Source organism: Panulirus ornatus, chromosome 61 (genome assembly GCF_036320965.1).
Source record: "Panulirus ornatus isolate Po-2019 chromosome 61, ASM3632096v1, whole genome shotgun sequence".
In the NCBI taxonomy this organism is placed as follows: Eukaryota; Metazoa; Arthropoda; class Malacostraca; order Decapoda; family Palinuridae; genus Panulirus; species Panulirus ornatus.
Genome location: NC_092284.1, coordinates 11,314,312 through 11,328,829, shown reverse-complemented (window position 1 = coordinate 11,328,829; position 14,518 = coordinate 11,314,312). Strand labels below are relative to the sequence as shown.

Below are 14,518 nucleotides of genomic sequence, written 5' to 3'. Positions count from 1 at the left end.
ATACAAACAATAAGAGACTAGTTTTTGAAGCTCCTTTTACTGGTAAATGATAACATACAATTGCATCTTGTTTACCCTAACGTTTCACAGATCAAGAATTGTAAGGATAACATTGTTAGTGAGAGGTTTTTGTCCTCGCAGTTGTCACCTATTTTTAGCATATATTTAAAGATGGATGATAATAGATTAGCCTATAATGTACCCATGACCTTACATCTATCTTGCACACTGGTAGATGTTATATACAACATGTCGTAAGTCAGCTTAATAGAAAAATATGCCTTAATGTATTCAAGCTGAAATGGAAATTAAGACACAATTCATTTCCAGACTTCCAGTCAAACAACGGGTTGGATATGATCTTCGGACCACTGTCGAGGACCACGTCACCCTCAGTCGAGGACCACGTCACCCTTAGTCGAGGACCACGTCACCCTCAGTCGCCCGCTGACCTCGCAAGAAGGAGAGAGGAAGCCGTCATAACAGCACTCAAGTGTCTTGCCTCAAGGAGGATGGTACCTCCTTCCACGTGTAAGTTTGATAGGGGGTAAACCTTCGTCGAGTCAAGGAGGGTGGTACCTCCTTCACGTGTAAGTTTGATAGTGGGGTAAACCTTCGTCGAGTCAAGGAGGGTGGTACCTCCTTCACTTGTAAGCTTGATAGTGGGGTAAACCTTCGTCGAGTCAGAGGGTGGTACCTCCTTCACGTGTAAGTTTCACAGGGGGGTAAGCCTTCGTCGAGTCGAGGCGTGAACCATCGACATAAATGATTGACATGACGGTATGTGGCAGACTGGGACCCCCCCTGTGACTTTTGTCAAGATAGGGAGCATTTGGTTCCTCAGGGAGCGCTATACTCTCATGGTATTGTTAGCCGGAGAGGCCATAATCTTGTGTCGGAGAGTGAGTTGCCGTAGCACCCTAGGGAGGGAGGAGAGAGACAGAGACATTAAACCCGGCGCGTGGCAGTAAGACTGTTGCGTGTTAGCGAATGACTCGCTCGTTATGTGTCATGGGTCTTCGGCTGTCTTGGAGTGATCCGCCGCCGTGTATAAGGAAGGGACGTGCCAATGCGCCAGGATATGAGGTGCAGACCCATGTCAGTTGATGAGATCGTCATTTGAAATTGAACGGCTTTGATTTTAGAGGACTAGTCGGGCGTTGTTGTTTGTCATTGTTGAAGGGGGGGGGGGGGAGAGAACCTTTCGTCGTGTGCCAGAGAACAACTGACCGCCGTGGTAAACTATCGTACATCAGGGCATGAGCCCACGACGTGTGGTCGAATCGAAGCCGCTGACTTCCGTCAAGGAGTAAGTAGCGTTCCTCCACCGTCAGATAGGAAGCCGCCCTTGTGTACCAGGGAGTTAGTGGGAACAGTTTGTCCTAGAGTGAGGTGCCAGCATGTGCTAGAGAAAGAGCCAGAGAATCTGTCAGTGTGAGCAGCCATTCTCTGCCACGGGAGTTTGTTAGGAAGTGAGTAGCGGTTTTGTTTTGTCGCCACTGTAGTAGTGTGAGGTAGGAAGCCAGCCTTGTGCATCAGGGAGTTAGTCATGTATTGTGTCATGGTGTGAACTACCCACGTATGTTACAGACAAAACCACCGACGTATTTTTGCCTCTGAAGCGTGTGTGTCAGGCAGGAAGTAATCGTAACGGAGTTAGGCCATGTAGTGTATCTGGCAGTGAGCTACCGATGTGTATCAGACACGATGCCACCGACGTCCATCAGGGAATGAGCAGTGTTTTTAGTGTGTCAAGTAGGAAGCCATACCGTTGCGTGTCAGAGAGAGAGAGAATCCAATTTGGTTTGCCATGAAGTGAGCTACCGACACACGTGTGTTAGAGACGAAGCTCATCGATGACTGTTGGAGAGTGAGCTAAGTTTTTGAGTTCGTCGAAGTAACGTGTGTTGAAGTAAGCTACCGACGTGTATCACAGACTGAGCCACCGACGTCAGTCGAGAGTGAGTAACGCTTTCTTTTCACATTTGTAGTGTGTAAGGCAGGAAGCCGCAATGTATGTATAAACGAATTAGTCGAAGTAGATTGTATAGGAATGAACCAACGACGCCAAACTAAAGCGTCCCTTTAGGACATTTGTTATAGCTTATGCCAGACGACTATTTTCCACTTGCATGGTTTATGGGTCGTCAAAGTAAAGCTTTACATTCAGTCTTTTATTTAGGCTAACGGTAGACTGTTTTATATAGGTTTTGTGGGACACATATGTGAGTCGTCGAATTAAAGTTTTATTTGAGGAAATTTCCTCTGGCTAACACTTGTGCGTGCTACATGGGTCATCAAAGAAAAGCTGCATGTTGGTGACTTTACTCTGGCTTCGCCAGACAATTTCATTTTGCTGTTGAGGGCAACAGAGGCAATCAAAGTAAAGCCTTACTCTAGAGTTTATGCTGAACAATGCCAAACGATATTTGGCAGCTCTATCGAGCTTCACAGGTCATCAAAATAAGCTTCACTTTGGGAATTATATATTTTTGGTCCATGACTGGCGATTATATTTAGCTTTTAGGGAGTGATATGAGCTTAAGGTATTAGTCGGGAGGTTTTGTGTTAGGGAGCGAGTTGCCGTAGTCTCCCAAGGAGAGAGCCACTGCAGGGGGTGGTGGTGGGTGACACCTAGCTGTCAGGGAGTGAATCGCCGGCATGTGTCGGGCTTCATTGTCAGTCTTGGAGTGCGCTGACGTCCTGTGTCAGCAGGAAACGGACCAACACGCGCCAGGCTGTGAGATGCTGACGTATGTCAGCTGGTGAGACATCATTGGAAAAAGCGGCTCTGATGTTACAGTCGTTCTTGTTTAACAAGGAGGGAATACCTTACGTTTCTCAGAGAACAAGCCGTCGTAGTGCACTGTCGTACGTCAAGACGTACGTACATATATATATATATATACTTGTTAACAAGATGCCTTGATTAGGGAATTCAGGTGCCCCTGCTGCCTCGGACACCGTAGAAAAATAAATCGATCACAACAGTTCGCATACGTGTCTTGGAAATTCCCGTCGACAAAGGTTGTTCTGGGAAATACCACATTAAAAGCAGGACGAGCATATTGCTCATGTTTTAGTCTGGTCTGTTGACACACTTCTGTTGATTCTGTGTCCATTTATTATTATTACACGTTAGGGAAGTACTATAAATACATATGGGGTCATTGAAAACCATCGGCGAAATTCCATTTTCTATGTCGAGTGTGGTAAATGGTGATATAGGTTAGTGGTCCTGGGTATGGCCGTCCTTAGAAATGTACTATCTATAATCGCGATAAAAATATATTTCCATCGTCGAGGACAAAATGTATTCTTAAGATCACATTTTGTCTCAGTCGTGGTTTATCGTAAAAAGACGAACAAGTAAAACATTGTTTAGAAATTGACTGACGTCAGAAGAGTCGGAATGTATTATAAACGTGGACGACGTCTCAATCCGAATTGTTACATTGACTCTGACTTGGACGGACTGACATTCAAAATATATACTTTATTATAGAGCAAAAGAAATTTTCCTACATAAACGTTTAGTAACACACGCATGTATCACGAGTACATAGAGTATTAGTAAGTGTATAGTCAAAAATGAATGTTACAAAACGATAAAAGGCCATGCAAGTCATTTCATTGGATTGAGACAACGCCTTGCCATACAATAAAGCCCCGCTTCTGCTTCGAGATGCCACACGAGTGCGGTCATTCCGAAAGCGAAGATTACTATGTTTCTGGTTCATACGTTCATTTCCTGGGTTGTTGTGGTGAGTGACAATATCGTGTTGAGGGTTCCGGGAAGTGTAGTGGTGGAGGAGACTTCAGGAGACTAGAGAAGAGGTAAGGTACTGGTCAATGAGATACTCGGGGTAAAACCCAATTTGCTGACATAAGTCTTGTGGTGGTGGAAAGGTGAGGATATGTGGCCACAGGTGTCAGGTCGCCGGCTCGGTAGCTGCCAGCTGGCTTCGTGCTCCCGGCTCTGGAGTTGAATGATTTTTGTATAAACAAAGTTCTTAATTCTAGCCAGGTATGAGTAACATTTGGAGATTAATGGTTGTAACCAATGTAGAGTGAGTGATGAACTAGAGTTAGGTGTACTTAGTATAATTAGCACAGCTAGAAAATGTAGAAAACCTATGAACTCTGTAGACAGACACTTCGAAGTATATTACTGTTCACTCATATGACAGCTAATGATTATTCATCCTGGAATGTGTAACCCGCCATTCACATTATTACAGTTAACATGGTTTTGGTTAATTGGCGGTTTAGCTCATTTGAAAAACTTTTTTTAACTCTTTTAGATTTCCAACATACAAACATTAACAGACCACCGGATCCTTTTGAAGCTTCATGTTTCCAGTGAAAGAAATTAGAAATCTGCTGTAATACTTCGCCCCACTGCCAAATATCCCTTATACGTGGCCACTTCATGCGTTCTCACACCAGCAGACCACAAAAATAATGGTACATTTCCATTATGATCATGTACTTCTGGGGATGTTATGTAAGATTTTCATAGGCTGTGGTCAGCTTTGCGGGGAGTTACTGCACTGGGTCACAGTGAGGTAGGCTAGAATAAGCGGGTGAGTGGTGGCTTCGGTACTGGATCATTGTGACGTAGGGTAGCTTCGGTCAGCCACGAAGCGGTGGCTAGTATACTGGATCACGGTGAGGTGGCCCAGAAATAGGCGATGAGAGTTGTGGCTACTTTACTGAGTTATGGTGAGGTAGGCTAGGGTCGCCTGGCCGGGGAGTGGCAGCTCGTCTACTGTATCACGGTGTGGTACGCTAGGGTCGGCTGGCCAGGGAGTGGCAGCTCGTCTACTGGATCGCGCTGAGGTAGGCAAAGGTCTGCTGGCCAGGGAGCGGCAGCTTGTCTACTGGATCGAGTTGAGGTAGACTATTGTCGGCTGGCCAGAGAGCGGCAGCTTGCCTACTGGATCGCGGTGAGGTAGGCTAGGGTCAGCTGGCTAGGGAGCGGCACCTTGTCTACTGGATCTCGGTGAGGTAGGCTACGGTCGGCTGGCCATGGAGTGGCAGCTGGTCTACTGGATCGCGTTGTGGTAGGCAAGAGTCGGCTGGCCATGGAGTGGCAGCTTGTCTACTGGATCGCGTTGAGGTAGGCAAGTGTCGGCTGGCCAAGGAGCGGCAGCTTGTGTACTGGATCGTGTTGAGGTAGGCAAGGGTCGGCTGGCCAGGGAGTGGCAGGTTATCTACTGGATCGCATTTATGTAGGCAAGGGTCGGCTGGCTAGGGAGCGGCAGCTTGTCTACTGGATCGCGGTGAGGTAGGCTACGGACGGCTGGTCATGGAATGCCAGCTCGTCTACTGGATCGCGGTGTGGTAGGCAAGAGTCGGCTGGCCATGGAGTGGTAGCTTGTCTACTGGATCGCGTTGAGGTAGGCTAGGGTCGGCTGGCCAGGGAGCTGGCAGCTTGTCTACTGGATCGCGGTGAGGTAGGCTAGGGTCGGCTGGCCAGGGAGTGGCAGCTTCGTCTACTGGATCGCGGTGAGGTAGGCAAGGGTCTGCTGGCCAGGGAGTGGCAGCTTCGTCTACTGGATCGCGGTGAGGTAGGCTAAGGGTCGGCTGGCCAGGGAGTGGCAGCTTCGTCTACTGGATCGCGTGAGGTAGGCTAGGGTCGGCTGGCCAGGAGTGGCAGCTTGTCTACTGGATCGCGGTGAGGTAGGCAAGGGTCGGCTGGCCAGGGAGTGGCAGCTTGTCTACTGGATCGCGTTGAGGTAGGCAAGGTCGGCTGGCCAGGGAGTGGCAGCTCGTCTACTGGATCGCGTTGAGGTAGGCTAGGGTCGGCTGGCCAGGGAGTGGCAGCTCGTCTACTGGATCGCGTTGAGGTAGGCAAGGTCGGCTGGCCAGGGAGTGGCAGCTTGTCTACTGGATCGAGTTGAGGTAGGCTAGTGTCGGCTGGCCAGGAGTGGCAGCTTGTCTACTGGATCGCGTTGAGGTAGGCAAGGGTCAGGCTGGCTAGGGAGCGGCAGCTTGTCTCCTGGATCACGGTGAGGTAGGCTACGGTCGGCTGGCCAGGTAGTGGCAGCTCGTCTACTGGATCGCGGTGTGGTAGGCAAGAGTCGGCTGGCCATGGAGTGGCAGCTTGTCTACTGGATCGCGTTGAGGTAGGCAAGTGTCGGCTGGCCAGGGAGCGGCAGCTTGTGTACTGGATCGTGTTGAGGTAGGCTAGGGTCGGCTGGCCAGGGAGTGGCAGCTTGTCTACTGGATCGAGTTGAGGTAGGCAAGGGTCGGCTGGCCAGGGAGCGGCAGCTTGTCTACTGGATCGCGGTGAGGTAGGCTAGGGTCGGCTGGCTAGGGAGCGGCAGCTTGTCTACTGGATCGCGGTGAGGTAGGCTACGGTCGGCTGGCCATGGAGTGGCAGCTCGTCTACTGGATCGCGGTGTGGTAGGCAAGAGTCGGCTGGCCATGGAGTGGCAGCTTGTCAACTATATCGCGTTGAGGTAGGCAAGTGTCGGCTGACCAGGGAGCGGCAGCTTGTGTACTGGATTGTGTTGAGGTAGGCTAGAGTAGGCTGGCCAGGGAGCGGCAGCTTGTGTACTGGATTGTGTTGAGGTAGGCTAGGGTCGGCTGGCCAGGGAGTGACAGCTTGTCTACTGGATCGTGTTGAGGTAGGCAAGGATTGGTTGGCCAGGGAGCGGCAGCTTGTCTCCTGGATCACGGTGAGGTAGGCTAGTGTCGGCTGGCCAGGTAGTGGCAGCTCGTCTACTGGATCGCGGTGTGGTAGGCAAGTTTCGGCTGGCCATGGAGTGGCAGCTTGTCTACTGGATCGCGTAGAGGTAGGCAAGTGTCGGCTGGCCAGGGAGCGGCAGCTTGTGTACTGGATCGTGTTGAGGTAGGCAAGGGTCGGCTGGCCAGGGAGTGGCTGGTTATCTACTGGATCGCATTTATGTAGGCAAGGGTCGGCTGGCTAGGGATCGGCAGCTTGTCTACTGGATCGCGGTGAAGTAGGCTACGGTCAGCTGGCCATGGAGTGCCAGCTCGTCTACTGGATCGCGGTGTGGTAGGCAAGAGTCGGCTGGCCATGGAGTGGCAGCTTGTCTACTGGATCGCGTTGAGGTAGGCAAGTGTCGGCTGGCCAGGGAGCGGCAGCTTGTGTACTGGATTGTGTTGAGGTAGGCTAGGGTCGGCTGGCCAGGGAGCGGCAGCTTGTCTACTGGATCGTGTTGAGGTAGGCTAGGGTCTGCTGGCCAGGGAGTGGCAGGTTATCTACTGGATCGCATTGATGTAGGCAAGGGTCAGCTGGCCAGGGAGCGGCAGCTTGTCTACTGGATCGCGGTGAGGTAGGCTAAGGTCGACTGGCCAGGGAGTGGCAGCTCGTCTATTGGATCGCGTTGAGGTAGGCTAGGGTCGGCTGGCCAGGGAGCGGCAGCTTGTCTCCTGGATCACGGTGAGGTAGGCTAGGGTCGGATGGCCAGGGAGTGGCAGCTCGTCTACTGGATCGCGTTGAGGTAGGCTAGGGTCGGCTGGCCAGGGTGTGGCAGCTCGTCTACTGGATCGAGTTGAGGTAGGCTATTGTCGGCTGGCCAGAGAGCGGCAGCTTGCCTACTGGATCGCGGTGAGGTAGGCTAGGGTCAGCTGGCTAGGGAGCGGCAGCTTGTCTACTGGATCTCGGTGAGGTAGGCTACGGTCGGCTGACCATGGAGTGGCAGCTCGTCTACTGGATCGCGGTGTGGTAGGCAAGAGTCGGCTGGCCATGGACTGGAAGCTTGTCTACTGGATCGCGTTGAGGTAGGCAAGTGTCGGCTGGCCAGGGAGCGGCAGCTTGTGTACTGGATTGCGTTGAGGTAGGAGAGGGTCTGCTATCCAGGGAGTGGCAACTCGTCTACTGGATCGTGTTGAGGTAGGCAAGGGTCGGCTGGCCAGGGAGCGGCAGCTTGTCTACTGGATCGCGGTGTGGTAGGCAAGGGTCTGCTGGCCAGGGAGTGGCAGTTCGTCTAGAAGATCGCGTTGAGGTAGGCAAGTGTCGGCTGGCCAGGGAGCGGCAGCATGTCTACTGGATCGCGGTGAGGTAGGCTAGGGTCAGCTGGCCAGGGAGCGGCATCTTGTCTACTGGATCGCTGTGAGGTAGGCTTGGGTCGGCTGGCCAGGGAGTGGCAGCTTGTCTACTGGATCGCGGTGAGGTAGGCTAGGGTCGGCTGGCCAGGAAGCGGAAGCTTGTCTAGTGGATCGCTTTGAGGTAGGCAAGTATTGGTTGGCCAGGGAGCGGCAGCTTGTCTCCTGGATCACGGTGAGGTAGGCTAGGGTCGGCTGGCCAGGGAGTGGCAGCTCGTCTACTGGATCGCGTTGAGGTAGGCTAGGGTCGGCTGGCCAGGGTGTGGCAGCTCGTCTACTGGATCGAGTTGAGGTAGGCTATTGTCGGCTGGCCAGAGAGCGGCAGCTTGCCTACTGGATCGCGGTGCGGTAGGCTAGGGTCAACTGGCTAGGGAGCGGCAGCTTGTCTACTGGATCGCGGTGAGGTAGGCTACGGTCGGCTGGCCATGGAGTGCCAGCTCGTCTACTGGATCGCGGTGTGGTAGGCAAGAGTCGGCTGGCCATGGAGTGGCAGCTTGTCTACTGGATCGCGTTGAGGTAGGCAAGTGTCGGCTGGCCAGGGAGCGGCAGCTTGTGTACTGGATTGCGTTGAGGTAGGATAGGGTCTGCTATCCAGGGAGTGGCAACTCGTCTACTGGATCGTGTTGAGGTAGGCAAGGGTCGGCTGGCCAGGGAGCGGCAGCTTGTCTACTGGATCGCGGTGTGGTAGGCAAGGGTCTGCTGGCCAGGGAGTGGCAGTTCGTCTAGTGGATCGCGTTGAGGTAGGCAAGGTCGGCTGGCCAGGGAGTGGCAGCTTATCTACTGGATCGCGTTGAGGTAGGCAAGGGTCGGCTGGCCAGGGAGCGGCAGCTTGTCTACTGGATCACGGTGAGGTAGGCTAAGGTCGGCTGGCCAGGAGTGGCAGCTTGTCTACTGGATCGCGGTGAGGTAGGCAAGGGTCGGCTGGCCAGGAGTGGCAGCTTGTCTACTGGATCGCGTTGAGGTAGGCAAGGGTCGGCTGGCCAGGGAGCGGCAGCTTGTCTACTGGATCGCGGTGAGGTAGGCTAGGTCGGCTGGCCAGGGAGTGGCAGCTCGTCTACTGGATCGAGTTGAGGTAGGCTATTGTCGGCTGGCCAGAGAGCGGCAGCTTGCCTACTGGATCGCGGTGAGGTAGGCTAGGGTCAGGCTGGCTAGGGAGCGGCAGCTTGTCTACTGGATCTCGGTGAGGTAGGCTACGGTCGGCTGGCCATGGAGTGGCAGCTCGTCTACTGGATCGCGGTGTGGTAGGAAGAGTCGGTGGCATGGAGTGGAGCTTTCTACTGGTCGCGTTGAGGAGGCAGTTGGTGGCAGGAGTGGAGCTTGTTACTGGATTGTGTTGAGTAGCTAGGGTCGATGCCAGGGAGTGAGTTGTCTATGGATCGTGTTGAGTAGCTAGGGTCGGTGGCCAGGATGGCAGTTTCTACTGGATCGCATTATGTAGGCAAGGGTCGCTGGCAGGGAGCGGCAGCTTGTCTACGGATCGCGTGAGGTAGGTAAGGTCGCTGGCCAGAGGGCAGCTGTCTTGGGTCGAGTGAGGTAGGCTATTGGCTGGCAGAGAGCGCAGCTTGCCATGATCGCGGTGAGGTAGGCTAGGTCAGCTGGCTAGGAACGGCAGCTTGTCTACTGGATCTCGTGAGGTAGGCTACGGTCGGCTGGCCATGGAGTGGCACTGTCTCTGTTCGCGTGTGGTAGGCAAGAGGGTGCAGAGTGGCAGCTTGTCTACTGGATCGCGTTGAGGTAGGCAAGGTCGGCTGGCCAGGGAGCGGCAGCTTGTGTACTGGATTGTGTTGAGGTAGGCTAGGGTCGGCTGGCCAGGGAGTGGCAGCTTGTCTACTGGATCGTGTTGAGGTAGGCAAGGATTGGTTGGCCAGGGAGCGGCAGCTTGTCTCCTGGATCACGGTGAGGTAGGCTAGGGTCGGCTGGCCAGGTAGTGGCAGCTCGTCTACTGGATCGCGGTGTGGTAGGCAAGAGTCGGCTGGCCATGGAGTGGCAGCTTGTCTACTGGATCGCGTTGAGGTAGGCAAGTGTCGGCTGGCCAGGGAGCGGCAGCTTGTGTACTGGATCGTGTTGAGGTAGGCAAGGGTCGGCTGGCCAGGGAGTGGCAGGTTATCTACTGGATCGCATTTATGTAGGCAAGGGTCGGCTGGCTAGGGATCGGCAGCTTGTCTACTGGATCGCGGTGAGGTAGGCTACGGTCGGCTGGCCATGGAGTGCCAGCTCGTCTACTGGATCGCGGTGTGGTAGGCAAGAGTCGGCTGGCCATGGAGTGGCAGCTTGTCTACTGGATCGCGTTGAGGTAGGCAAGTGTCGGCTGGCCAGGGAGCGGCAGCTTGTGTACTGGATTGTGTTGAGGTAGGCTAGGGTCGGCTGGCCAGGGAGCGGCAGCTTGTCTACTGGATCGTGTTGAGGTAGGCTAGGGTCTGCTGGCCAGGGAGTGGCAGGTTATCTACTGGATCGCATTGATGTAGGCAAGGGTCAGCTGGCCAGGGAGCGGCAGCTTGTCTACTGGATCGCGGTGAGGTAGGCTAAGGTCGACTGGCCAGGGAGTGGCAGCTCGTCTATTGGATCGCGGTGAGGTAGGCTAGGGTCGGCTGGCCAGGGAGCGGCAGCTTGTCTCCTGGATCACGGTGAGGTAGGCTAGGGTCGGCTGGCCAGGGAGTGGCAGCTCGTCTACTGGATCGCGTTGAGGTAGGCTAGGGTCGGCTGGCCAGGGTGTGGCAGCTCGTCTACTGGATCGAGTTGAGGTAGGCTATTGTCGGCTGGCCAGAGAGCGGCAGCTTGGCTACTGGATCTCGGTGAGGTAGGCTAGGGTCGACTGGCCAGGGAGCGGCAGCTTGTCTACTGGATCATGTTGAGGCAGGCTACGGTCGGCCGGCCAGGGAGTGGCAGCTCGTCTACTGGGTCGCGTTGAGGTAGGCAAGGGTAGGCTGGCCAGGGAGCGGCAGCTTGTCTACTGGATCGCGGTGAGGTAGGCTAGGGTCGGCTGGCCAGGGAGCGGCAGCTTGTCTACTGGATCTCGGTGAGGTAGGCTAGGGTCGGCTGGCCAGGGAGCGGCAGCTTGTCTACTGGATATCGGTGAGGTAGGCTAGGGTCGACTGGCCAGGGAGCGGCAGCTTGTCTACTGGATCGCGGTGAGGTAGCCTACGGGGAATCGGAGAGATGAGAGGTTGGTGCTCAGCGGTGACGTGATCACACTCTTGATAATGTTTTCTCCATACGGGGCATCGCACATGAATTTGCCCTGTCCTCAAACACTGTGGAGTGGAATAGAAGATGGGTGGAGAGCGGTAATATTAACGACTTAATGTAAGTTATAGTGTGTGAAAAGGAGTGGGACATGGCAGCAATGATGAAGGATGCATAGAGAATGAGATATCTGCATCAGAGTTTATTAACAGAGTTTATTAATTCGTCACAAGAGGCAGCCAAATGAAGGTCAAAGTATTATACTGCTATACATTTGAATAACAAGTCATACTGAGGACGCTGCATGACCTGGACGAGGTAAGTAAGTTTTTGTTGAAATCATAAGACATGTTTGACGCCAGCGGTGAATCACTGAACGAAACCCAGGACGCAAGTGGGTGGAGCTGTTGCCGTATGGTTCATCGTCAGATCCTTATTATGCTTTACTTCTCGTGAAATTTATAGACGATACGAGTGAATAGTTATGTTATCTATACATTACGTAGAAGCTGTACATTTTTACATATGAGCATAAAGAATATACTTTGATTACGTGATTACGTATCGAGATATTTTTTCATATACGTCTATTTAAAAGAAACTCTAAATGAGCTTTGTATGATCATTTTGATTAAGAAATAGATAATTTTATCTAATATTGAGCGTATATTATCAGAAAAGACGTCAACATGTTTGGTTCGTAGGGTGAAGTACATGGAGACACCGTGAGCGGGTGGGAGGGTGGGAGCCGCCGGCCTCAGACCTGAGTGTCAACACGCCTCTGGATTCCAACCCAAGTTTTCATCTCGACTTTTTTTACACGTTGTATTTATATATGTTGGTGACGTCACCTGATGTTCTGACGTCACTGTTCCATGATTAGGTCGGCCTGATGACGTCGATTTCAAAATGGTTTTGACGTCAGCACAGAAATGTTAGGAAGATTTGATCATATATTTCTTACAGTTCACTCTTTGTTAATGTTTCCTCCTGTGCTGCGTTACATAGGCTGAGTCTATCATTATCTTTTAGACCAGTGGATTTCACTCACGTGTACGTATTTCATATATTTCGTGGTATAGGTTTATATTAAGTCTATAGTATCCTATAACGTGTTATAAGATGGGATCTTATATGATGATAATTCTTCTTTGTTAACAATACTGCCACTATTCATGACCCCTTGATATGCCTTACCATATAGTAACCTGTTGCCTCTTATTGAACCTACAGTATGTCTTCAACTGTACCTGTAGGTTATGTTTCGCTGTAACTAATGGTCATCTTCTGCTGTACCTAACCTTCGTATTCTGCTGTACCTACAGGTCGTCTTCTACTGTACCTGCAGGTCGTCGTCTTCTATACCTACAGGTCTTCTTCTGCTGTACCTACAGGTCGTCTGCTTCTGTACCTCCAGGTTGTCTGCTGCTGTACCTCCAGGTTGTGTTCTGCTGTACCTCCAGGATGTCTTCTGTTCCACCTCCAGGTTGTCCTCTGATGTACCTTCAGATTGTCTTCTGCTGTACCTTCAAGCTGTTTGCTTCACCTCCAGGTTTGTGTCTGCTGCACCTTCAGGATGTCTTCTGCTGTACTTCTAGGTTGTCTTCTGCTGCACTACCAGGCTGTCCTCTGCCGTACCTCTAGGTTCTCCTCTGCTGCACCTTCAGGTCCTTTGCTGAACCTCCAGTCTGTCTCCTGCACTTCCAGGTTGTCTTCTTTTGAACCTCCAAGTTGTCCTCTGCTGTACATTCAAGTTGCTTTCTGCTGTACCTCCAGTTAGTCTGCTCCACCTCCAGCTTGTCTTCTGATGTACCTTCAGGTTGTCTTCTGCTGTACCTTCAAGCTGTTTGCTTCACCTCCAGGTTTTTCTTCTGCCGTACCTCCAGGTTGTCTTTTACTGTACCTCGAGGCTGTCTTCTGCTGCACCTCCAGATTGTCTTCTGCTGTACTTCTAGGTTATCCTCCGCTCCACCTTCAGGTTGTCTTCAGCAACACTTAAGGTTTTCTTCTCCTGTACCTTCAGATTGTCTTCTGATGCACCTCCAGGTTGTCCTCTGCTTCACCTTCAGGTTGTCTTCTGCTCCATCTTCAGATTGTCTTCAGCTGTACCTCCAGGTTATCCTCTGCTCCACCTTCAGGGTATCTTCTGCTGCACTTACAAGTTGTATACTGCTGTACCTCTAGGTTGTCTTCTGCTGTACCTTCAAGCTGTTTGCTTCACCTCCAGGTTTGTGTCTGCTGCACCTCCAGGATGTCTTCTGCTGTACTTCTAGGTTGTCTGCTGCTGTACCTCAAGGTTGTCTGCTGCTGCACCTTCAAGTCTTTTCCTGTACCTCCAGATTGTCTGCTACACCTTCAGGTTGTCTTCTGCTCCATCTTCAGGTTGTCTTTTCTGAATCTTCAGGTTGTCTTCTGCTGTACCTCGGGGTTCTCTTCTGCTGTACCTTCAAGCTGTTTGATTCACCTTCAGGTTGTCTTCTGCTCTACATTCAAGCTGTTTGCTTCACCACTAGGTTTTTTCTGCAGCACCTCCACGTTGTCTTCTGCTGCACCTACAGGTTGTCTTCTGCTGTACTTCCAGGTTGTCTACTGCTATACCTCCAGGTTGTCATCTGCTGTACCTCTAGGTTGTCTTCTCCCGCATCTCCAGGCTGTCTTCTGCTGTACCACCGGGTTGACTTCTTCTGTACTTCCAGGTTGTCCTCTGCTGTACCTCCAGGTTCTCTTCTGCTGCACTTTCAGGTCTTTTGCTGAACCTCCAGTCTGTCTCCTGCACTTCCAGGTTGTCTTATGTTGAACCTCCAAGTTGTCCTTTGTTGTACATTAAAGTTGTTTTCTGCTGCACCTCCAGGTTGTCTTCTGCTGTACCTTCAAGTTGTCATCTGCTGCACCTTCAGGTTGTCTTCTGGTGCATCTTCAGGTTGCCTTCTGCTGCACCTTCACATTGTCTTCTGCTGTACTTCCAGGTTTTCTTCTCCTTTACCTCCAGGTTGTCTTCTGATGCACCTCCAGGTTGTCTTCGGCTGTAACTCCAGGTTATCCTCTGCTCCACATTCAAGTTATCTTCTGCTGCACTTACAGGTTGTATACTGCTGTACCACTGGGTTGTCTGGTGCTCTATCTTCAAGCTGTTTGCTTCACCTCCAGGTTTGTTTCTGCTGCACCTCCAGGCTGTCTTCTTCTGTACTTCCAGGGTGTCCTCTGCTGCACCTTCAGGTCTTTAACTTATCCTCCAGTCTGTCTCCTGCACTTCCAG

General features: G+C 52.1%; 1 protein-coding gene and 1 long non-coding RNA gene across 35 annotated transcripts in view; one reads left to right on the top strand and one right to left on the bottom strand.

Annotated features, from left to right (window-relative positions):
* LOC139767396 (uncharacterized) overlaps window positions 1–14,518 on the top strand; it is an 800,841-nt gene that overhangs the window by 507,125 nt on the left and 279,198 nt on the right. For 10 of the 32 annotated variants that reach the window (XR_011717091.1, XR_011717088.1, XR_011717076.1 and 7 more), the window contains one exon: window positions 331–531. The exons of 11 other annotated variants lie outside the window; for them this stretch is intronic. Coding sequence is in view for 3 of the 21 variants with exons in the window: in XM_071696733.1 (XP_071552834.1) it covers window positions 331–515; window positions 12,588–12,814 (412 nt within the window). In the remaining 18 variants the exon portion in view is untranslated. Of the gene's footprint in view, window positions 1–330; window positions 591–686; window positions 709–1,719; window positions 1,962–3,715; window positions 3,838–11,559; window positions 11,581–12,587; window positions 12,815–14,518 lie in introns of those variants that run through there. 11 more of the 32 variants (XM_071696733.1, XM_071696734.1, XM_071696735.1 and 8 more) reach the window with 8 other exon arrangements.
* Window positions 1–14,518, bottom strand: part of LOC139767399 (uncharacterized) — a 481,123-nt gene that overhangs the window by 380,810 nt on the left and 85,795 nt on the right. The gene's annotated exons all lie outside the window — the stretch shown is intronic.